Raw genomic sequence first — 9,705 nt, 5'->3', positions numbered from 1 at the left:
CAAATAGCATCGTCTTTAACGTACGTAAACGAAAAAAAAAAAAAAAAAATTAAATAGCATACCAAAAATATGTTTGACACACTTTTATGGAGCCTCCAAATGTGTTTCCTGTTATGCGCTTTTACTGTTCCTTGGTTTCTCTTGGAACCCCCAATTTGTCTTATTCTTTCCACCCCGTATTGAGCATTTTCTGTGGAAGAAAAATCCGTTCACACAAATTTGAGCGCGTGTTGCGCGGGGCAGAATTGCAAATTGTGGCTATTTTCTGTGTGTGCCCAATTTGGGGGGGGGAACTTCGCGCAGCAGGGTTATGCGTCAATTCGACGGCCTTCCTGCGCCGCTCTTTGGCCCACCCGCCCGTCACAAACTTTTGATGAATTTATTCGAAATAACATTCGACGTTATCATCACCAATATAATCAAAATAATGACGAGGGAAATTCTGCAACACCAAGTCGTCTGCGAATGCTTTTTCATGACTTTCTTAATTTCCACATTAACTTCTTTCACATTATGTTGCGTCTTATCAGTGTGGTCTTGTAAATCTATGATTATTTCGTTTTGTTCCTCCGCCTTGTTCGTTATAAAAACAGCATTGGCTCCTATTCGATCGATGACTTCTCCGATTTTCAAAATTTCCTCGTTAAATCTTTGATCTCTTTCTTTCCACCTTTTTATTATGACCATGTCATCTTCTTCGTCATTGTTGTTGCTCGTTTCTTTTCCTGCAAATTGGGGAAAAAAAAAAAAAAAAAAAAAAACGAAACTCTGTGTGATGGGGGTACAGAAAAGAGAAAGGCGTCACCATCGGATAGTATGCCTCCCACACCGGGGGAGGAAAAACAATATATTATCACTTACTCTCCACCTGCTGCTTATTTTTAAAATCGGAAAAGTCCATAAAACAAGTATCCTTAATGTGGTCATAATTGCTCAACTTCTTGCATTCATAAATTTGCTTTTTCAACAGCTCGAAGGTTTCATTTTTATCACATAGTTCTTCCTCGCTGTAGGTATATTTTTTCTTTACCTGTTTTTTTAGGATTTCTTCTAACTTTAAAAAGTATGTATCCAAATTTTTCATATTGTTATATATTATGTTTCCCCTTTTTATCACCTCGATGTTATTTCCATGCACATTTTGTAAGCTATCCTTTTCCCTTATGCATTTTCTGGTTTCTTCTAGGACATTTAAAATGTGTATTTTAAGATCGTTAAACGGGTCAACATTTTTCTTCTCAATTTCTATCCTTTCGTCTGTCCTTACTTCTGTTTTGCTTTTCAGATCTTCCAACTTGTTTCTGATATTGTCTAAATCGCTTGTGTCATTTCGCCTCATTTCATATGCATTTTTTTTCTTACTCCCCTTATTCATTCTTGGCCACGCTAGCTGCGACGTTTTGAGTATTTATACATATGTGGCCGCGACTGTATGTAATGCGATCCATATGCACAGGCATATACATCTGTACTTTTGAAACACGTCTATCTTGGGGGGAGGGAGTTGCAGCAGACTGTGTCTGTCTCCTTCGCTACACTTTAAAGAGGGACAAAATTGCGTGCGAAAAAACATGGGCGGGAAAAAAGAAAAACGGCGATTTTTTGCTTCTTCATATCGGTAAAAGTGACGCCAAAATGGAGCGAAACGGGAACCAAGTGATGGCAAAACAAAATCGCTGCGGTGCCGGGAAAAATCACCGCCACATTAGCACATTCGAAACGGGGAAAAGGGGCACATAAACGCATACAATCCGTATGTACGTACTATGCGTATGACAGACAGGGAGCGACAGAACTGATTACGCACTCAGCTCATCAAATGCAAACATTTGCGCATAAACACTTGCCACGTTATCTGTGCTTCCAAAATGGTTTCGAAAGGATTGTATAACCAGCAACAATGTGAGCGCCACGCGAACGCGCAAATTTTCCGCGGGAATTTCTGAAGGGACCAAAAAACATGCAAAAGGGCGAATACAAATTCTGCAAAAAAAAAAAAAAAAAAAGCATACCGCATTTTACGCCCATATACGTACAGATATATTTTATACGTAAATGCCAGCAAATCCGATGTAGGACCCTGTGAACAGAAAAAAAAAAAAAAAAAAAGGATAGCGCACGTCTCTCAAGTAAAGCAATATACTTTGCATATACAGCTGGGGTCGGGCAAAATAAAATATATACCACCTCTCCTCTTTGCCACTTCGCAGCTTTGCCATCTCGCCGCTTTGCGAATGCTGAAAGTTCGTGCTGCATCCCTAAAACACATCCCAACTGCGTGAAGAAATTTACGTGCTTATAACTCCCCATACGTATTATATAAACGCATACTTCCGCACATGCTGATGCTTATGCGTATTCACCCCAAGCAGCTCGTGTTCCCCTCCCTGTCGTAAAAATGTTCCTTTTTTTTTTTATCTTGGGATGAACGAAGCATAAATGCAGGCGTTTTCCTCCCCCTCATTTTATTTTCCCTCATCAGTAAAAACGATGACATATTGTTGGGGCTGCATTTAGCGGAGTGGAAAAACTGCATATCATTTTGTAAAAAATATGACATTGTAGGAAGACGTACAAATTGAGGAAAAGGCAATTATAGGCTTTGCCTTACCTTGGGGGAAGAAATGAACAGATAGCCATTTTGACCCCACTCTCAGTCCACATTATGTGCGAGCTCGTTCATATTTCCTCTCCCTCTCCCTCTCTCTCTTTTTTTTTTTTTAAACGCCTTTGTTTGTGCCTTCAGAAAAAATGATTGACAAAAAATAGCATGCTTCTTCTTGTTCGCCCTTCCCCCATGTTGTAAAAATTCGTTACAGCAACGTTGCTCATGAGTATATAATGTACACTACGCACGACCCTATACGACGTGTTGAGAATATGCCCGCTCGTAATTGTATAATATGCATGCAATCCGCTCCCCCTGAAGCGTAACAGCGCTGTGGCTTCTTCCCTTTTTTTTTTTTTAATGTATTAGGTGTTTAGTGTGGCTATCCCCCATGCATTGCTTCTACTCCCAGTGCGCATATCAGTTTCATGGGGAAGAAGTCTACATGCGCGTACGGAGCAATGCCCGTGTGTAGACATACGTTTGTGCCATACGTATATACGTGAGAGCGTTTCACACTTTCCCCCAAGTAGGGATTACAACACAGCTCACCTTTTTCTGCCATTACAGCGCGCAAAAAAAAAAAAAAAAAAAACCAAATGAGCCCTGTATATTTGTGTACAAAGACCCACGAATGAGGAAAACAGCCTGTGTGAAAAAAATACCGCTGTAGTATGTGGAGGTCTCAAATGGTAGCCGCCGTGCCTTTATTTTTATCAAAGGGCAATTATTAGGTTCGCTCCGTTTAGTTCTCCCCATTTCACTTGCGGCACTGGGTTCACCTCGTTTCGCTTGCGTCACTTGGATCACGCCATTCTACGCTCCCCTCCTCCCCTTTTCAACACGCAGCCACACAATGGACAACCAGTACAACAATGCAGAATACCCCGCTGCATACCCACCGAACGTGCCCAGTCAATCCGGTCAGCCCATTCAGCCAAATCATACAAACCAGCTGGACCAAAATGACATAAACAAGCAGATGTACGACTACTATTACTACAACAGTAACCCCGATGGGGCTATGGGTAACAAGAGGGTTTATAATAGTATGCCGGGAGATGTCCCCTTCGATGGTAATGCTTGCATGGGAAGCCACCACAACTTTGACTACCTTGGTTGTTCCTATGTTAACGTCTCGAATTACTGCACCACCCACCATAGCACCGCCCCCCCTCTCTTCACAACGACGCAGGAAACTATGGCATGAATTACGGATACATGGACCCGTCCTTCTATCACATGAACAGTGGAATGCACGCGATGGGTAGTATGATGAACTCATACAGTAACGCCATGAGTAGATTCCCAAGCAGAATGGAAGAACACCCGAATAGCTACAGATATAGCAATCTAGACCATACCTTTAGAGGGGGTATGAAATATAAACTCGGTGCAAACAATGCATCTAGTAGCTCCTACCATTCATCTCTAGCTAATTACAACAATGAAGAAAAAAAAAACATCCTCGAAATGACAAACACCACAACGTACAATGTTAATACGTTACTCAGAAATAATATTTTATCGTCTGAATATTTCAGATCGCTAGTTCCAATGAAAACTTTTAAGGAGGTAGTAGACGAAATTCATTTATATGCCGACCATGTGGAACCCTACTGCATTGGAAGTACAAGGGCCCCCTCGACTCTTTTTTGCTGCCTCTACAAGTTGTTCACTATGCATTTGTCGGAGAAGCAGGTGAGAGATGAAGCGTTGTGGCATGACGCGTTGTGGCAATGCTAGTGGAAAGGTCACCACTTGGTGGGTGGGGGGCTACTACCATAGTGACTCCACTGCACACGAGCGATGATACCGACGTTACCTGATCGATGTAGCGTATAATATTTCTTCACATCACACCATCGTTGCATCATTTCCGATTTTTCTCTCCTCCAAACAGATGAAGGTGTTGATTGAAAGTCGAGACTCCTGCTACATACGAGCATGTGGATTTTTGTATTTGAGATATGTCCACTCGCCTGCCAATGTTAGGAATAAAAAAGGAAGAACCCCCCAACAGATAACATATTTCTTATGTGGGGGTTACAACGCTGCTTACTTATCCGCACCGATACGTCCGTGCGTTTAATACATGCCCCATTCCGTCAACGTCATTTTTTTTTTTTTCCTCTACCTTTGCTTTCTAGCTGTGGATGTGGTTCGAACCCTACCTCCTGGATGAAGATCTGTTTGTCACATCAGCTGACAAACGAAAGAAGCAGACGATAGGCGAGTACATTCAGTGCCTCCTGGCGGACGATAAATATTTCAACACAGGTTCGTTTAATGCGTTGAATTATTTGGGTCTTGCAGCCCAATTGGGTTGTATCTTCTGCAAAGCGAGGAATACTCGTTTGTGCGTGTGCTGAGCGTGTATGTCATGCGTTTATGTTAAACGTGTACGCCCCGTTTGTCTACTGGACCCATGTGTACATACGATTACACTTGACTATGCTCCCCGCCCCCCATGCAGTCCTGCCGAGGATGCCTATAAAAATAAAAAACACCTATGGTGCACGACTCATGTTGATGAATGACCATAGGAGGAGGCTCAAAAGGAACAAGGAGAAGATGCACAAATTTGTGAAGGGAGAACCCGTTATGGCCTATGTCAAGTAAGTGATGCACACATGCGTGAGACCACGAAGAGGGGGCCACTCCAAATCAGATCTCTCTCATGTGCCTATATATTTTCTTGCAGGGGTGTGTCCCCACGGGGAGGAGCAGCACGCCTGCTCGGAAGCGGAATCATAAGTGGTCCTTACGGTCACTAGGCTTCTAAGTTTGTGCATTTTGTTGTCCTTTTTTACGTTTGTGCATTTTTTGGTCTTCTTTTACCCTTTGCATTTTTTTGTCCATTTATTTACTTCTGTCTTTCCCTTGGTGCCCACCACAGCGGCGAGTGGGAGAAGGGCGAAATAGGAGGCATCGTGAATCACGGGAAGGAAAAAATTTTGGTCAGAATCAGAAAAATCGATGGGAACGAAAAGCTCGTTAATATGGGATACGTGAAGCTGGGCTCGAAGGACCCCGACAGGGAAGAGGACACAGAAAGGGAGGATGCCACCGAAAGGAGCCGAATCAGAAGCAAAAATGAGAAAACGCACAGAAGGAGTAGCAGGAGTAGGAGTGGGAAAAGAAGGAGGCGAAGAAGCAGAAGTAGAAGCAGGGGCAGGGACAGAAGCCGGGACAGGAGCAAAAGCCGGGACAGGAGCAAAAGCCGGCATAGGGGTAGACACAAGGATAGGAGTCGTGATCGGGATAGGAGTCGCGATCGGGATAGAAGTCGAGACCGGGATAGGAGTCGCGATCGGGATAGGAGTCGCGATCGGGAGAGACGCAGAAAGAGACGAACGAGTGAAGAACGGAACGAAAAAAAACACTCCTCACACGACAAATCGCATAGAGACCACCGGGATAGGTCACTCACAAAAAGAGAAAGAAAATCGTACGAAGAATCGCACAGGAAAAAGGACATGTCTGCATCGAGATCGTCCAGGTCGTACAGCTCCGGAGAAGACAGTAAAGCACATAGAACAGACAAATACGAAATGAATGAAAACGAATTAATTAACAAATTTAGAAAAATAGAAAGCCAAAAGGCACTCGCTACTGGAAAGGATTATGCCCGCAGACCTACATCATACAAATCATCTCTCACCATAAGGGTGGAGAATATACAAACGAGAAAAAAATCCATTTCTAGATCTCCCAAAAGAATAGACAAAACAGTGAGTCATTCTCAGAAAGATGAAAAGGACAGTGAAAATGCTGCAATGGAAAACTCCAAATTGATGCAGCTAATGCAAAAGTATAACAAAGAGGACGATGGTGAGGAGAAAAACAAAATGAACGCAGGAGATATGGATGAAATGGATGTCATGACATTGGGGTAATCTTCCCAAGTATTAATGCTCCACTAAATTTTGTTTCGTTTTCCTGTTTATCTCTCATCCCTGCTGTGGGAAGCGTCAATCGATAAGCCTTTTTCTGTTTCCACTGCCCATACACTTTGACATTTGTAAAGGGAGAGCTTTTCACAAAAAACTCCGTGCTTAACGATTCATACGCTCTCACCACAAAGCTGAATCCAATTCGATGTTCACAACGGCCTCACCCCACGAGGACTTCTTCATGATTCAGGGCACTATGTGCCCCCTATTGGAGGCACTCGCCCACCTATCAACCCATCACTCTATGCGTACTCGCTTTGTACACACGTGCGCATCTTACCAACCCCATGGAGGTAAATTCAATGCATAATTTTTTTGCGTGTCACATAACTTTGCACACATAAAAAACAGTTGCATGTAAATTTTGAATTCGAAATGTTTAAAGTTTTTAGAAAAATGGGAAATAATTCAACGTTTGTTTGCTATTCTTTTTGTTTTTCTCTTTTTTTTTTTTTTTTTTTTCCTTTTTCACGACTGGTTTTTTTTTTTTTTTCACGTCAAGGGGTGAAATAAACGAATGGACGGAAAAAAAGGAGGGAATCTATAGAGAGATTTCAATTCGATTTTTCAAATTTGAAACGAGGCACACGGAGGAACAGCAAAATGGGAGACAACAAAAAAAAAAAAATAAAAAGGGTAAGAAATTTAGACGATCGCGAAGGAAGAGCTGAGGGAATAGACGCACACAACGGGCGAAGAAAAAGGATCGGGGGGGCGGGTGCGCAAAAATCAAATACGTAGTTAAACTAAGAATGACAAAAAAAAAAAAAAAAGTAGCTTCACCTTTTCCCATTGCTAATGCTTACCCGTATTGTAAATTATACACATATTTTATGCTGAAGAACCAGTCCTTTCATTTCACCTGACACCTCACATCTACATTCATTGGGGGTTCTCCTTCACTTTGCCCTTTCTTCCGATCTAATCATTCCTCCGGTTAACTCTGCTCCAGCCGCTTAGAACATATGTTCGCGTACAATGATCACGTGGACCATGAGCTGTATTGGGCACGGCCCACTCAGACACACACATGTATAGGTTAACGTAACTACTTCGTGTCGCATTCTGCTCACACACACTGCTTTGCATGGGCATCCTCGCAGGCATGCAAACCCGTACTGACGCTGCTGTTCCTTCTTGCAATTTGGTTCATATGTACCTGTTTCAACAGACTGTTTATCTGTTCATAATACTTATTTTTTATGTGATTGTATTTCTTGTTTCTACAACATCCTTCATCTTGTACGGTGTGGAAATGGAGGGTTTCCCTTTTTACTAAAATGGATTCCTGTTTACTTGGGCTATTGCTATGATCCACATGTGTGTGGCTGCTCATTTTGATGGTGCTGGTTTCGTCCCTGGAGGAGTAGCTGATGGGGGGTGCAGAGCAGGTAGCCGCGTCATTCGGCGACGCGACGCAGTGACGACTGGGTGTGTCGTTCCCATCGAATTCGTTGAAGAAATTCAAAAAATTTATTTTTCTTCTCTTTCCATTTTCTTCTATGTGAAAGAAATACAATCTATCTAATTTTTTTTTTTGTTCTATGTCATCTTCCACCTTTTTGCAAGAAATTTTATTAAGGTCAAAAAAAACTGGCACAGTCGTGCATCCTTTAGCGTTTAATTCGCCGTCACAATGGCATGCCACTTTAGCCTTTTTCGTGTTACAAAAAGTGTTGTTAATGAGGATATATCTTTTCATTTTCGATTGGACGCGGGTTAAGAGGCAGGGCATTTATGCGATCAAATGGGGAAGTAGCGTAAAGAAAAAGAAGAAAAAAGAGGGCAGAAAAGAAGGAGAGAGAGAAAAAAAAAAATTCTACACATACACGCATCGTGCGTACATACACCACATACATGTTCCAGCTTGGGGGCGTTTCAACTTTCAGTCACATCTGTTTTCTTGTTCCCTTACGTGACGCATTTGTTTCACAATTGACCTCCACCCCTACTGGTATATAGCTGTTCACACGCCAGGTACATACACAGGAGTAAAAATCTAATGCACATAGAATAAACTCGTGGACGAATATTAATTTTTTTTTTTTTTTCATCCCCTCCATACAAGTTCATTTTATATGCATATACTTTTTGGCAAACACTGGCTACTCCATATGTACGCGTATTTTATATCTAATTTGAAATTTTCAAAAAAAATTCGTGGCACCTCCTCATTCGTAATTCATAATTTGACATACGTACTAGCGGATCGGCAATAGGGTCGCAGCGCAGTAACGCGGTGGTGATATGATACAAAACGCGTGTACGGATATAATATATATAATGTATATAATATATATATATGGCCTTCTTTTTCACACGTGTGCTGAAGCGGGAACCTCTGTGGTGTATAGCCAAAGCGTTCCATGCGACGTACGTTCACCGCGTATGCGATCATGCGCGTAAGTGTTTTTATACGTCACGGATACGATACGTAATGAAGCGTACGTACCGTGCGCGATTCGCCAAACTGATACAGAAATTCCTTGTTAAAAAAAGAGGCGGAAATGAAAAAATTAATTCTTAACAAGGGGTGAACATTAGCGTGGGCGTAGGCGCAGGCACAGGTGCGAGCATACGGGGTAGCTATAATCGTTAGCGCAAACGTGAGCGTTTTTACATGCTTCGCCTGCCTCGCACAATTCGCTCATTTTCGCATGTTCCTCACATTTCGTCGTCCGTCCGTCCATACGTACGCACGCTCATACCACAGCATGTTTGCTAGATAGGGAAAGCAATTTTTTTTTTTTTTCCATGCCTCAAGAAAAGCTATTTCTTCCCATTCGTATAAGCAAAAAAAAGTAAAAGGAAAAAAAAAAAAATAATAATAAAATCGATGGATTAGCTTTTTATGAAGTTATTTCTTAAGAATTCCCAATTTGCTCATTTTTAATTTGTGCATAATAAACAGTTACATTTTATTTTTTCATTTTACTAATTTTTTTNTTTTTTTCCTATTCATTAAATTAAACTAAATTGTAAGTAAAAATTTACGTCATTTTTTTTTTTTTTCTGTCCCCAATTGGTATAGCACAAATTTTTTTGCAAAAAAAAAAAAAAAAAAAAGGGGGACAACAAAAAAATTGTTTTTATAATTGACGAAAGACACCCCCGAATCTTTCTCGTGACTTTTTGAATTAT

The 9,705-nt window shown here is 41.5% G+C and overlaps 3 protein-coding genes across 3 annotated transcripts; 1 reads left to right on the top strand and 2 right to left on the bottom strand.

Moving 5' to 3' along the window:
* Positions 1-360: 360 nt before the first annotated feature.
* Positions 361-1,375, bottom strand: PCYB_134920 (hypothetical protein; the record flags this gene model as incomplete). The annotated part of the gene is made up of 2 exons (XM_004224517.1): positions 361-725; positions 862-1,375. The coding sequence occupies 2 exons, from the start codon at positions 1,373-1,375 to the stop codon at positions 361-363; spliced, it is 879 nt and encodes a 292-aa protein (XP_004224565.1).
* A 2,089-nt stretch (positions 1,376-3,464) lies between these two features.
* On the top strand, positions 3,465-6,507 carry PCYB_134910 (pre-mRNA splicing factor; the record flags this gene model as incomplete). The annotated part of the gene is made up of 6 exons (XM_004224516.1): positions 3,465-3,684; positions 3,804-4,309; positions 4,512-4,598; positions 4,759-4,888; positions 5,085-5,226; positions 5,508-6,507. 6 exons carry the CDS (start codon positions 3,465-3,467, stop codon positions 6,505-6,507), a joined length of 2,085 nt encoding a protein of 694 aa, XP_004224564.1.
* Positions 6,508-7,678: 1,171 nt separating this feature from the next.
* On the bottom strand, positions 7,679-8,266 carry PCYB_134900 (hypothetical protein; the record flags this gene model as incomplete). The annotated part of the gene is made up of 1 exon (XM_004224515.1): positions 7,679-8,266. A coding segment is annotated over one exon (588 nt), but the record flags the coding sequence as incomplete, so codon positions are not given.
* Between the last annotated feature and the right edge of the window lie 1,439 nt (positions 8,267-9,705).

The sequence above is a fragment of the Plasmodium cynomolgi genome, chromosome 13, assembly GCF_000321355.1.
Source record: "Plasmodium cynomolgi strain B DNA, chromosome 13, whole genome shotgun sequence".
Taxonomy (NCBI): domain Eukaryota; phylum Apicomplexa; class Aconoidasida; order Haemosporida; family Plasmodiidae; genus Plasmodium; species Plasmodium cynomolgi.
Note: the sequence above shows the minus strand (reverse complement) of the source record. Positions and strands in the feature narration are given on the sequence as shown.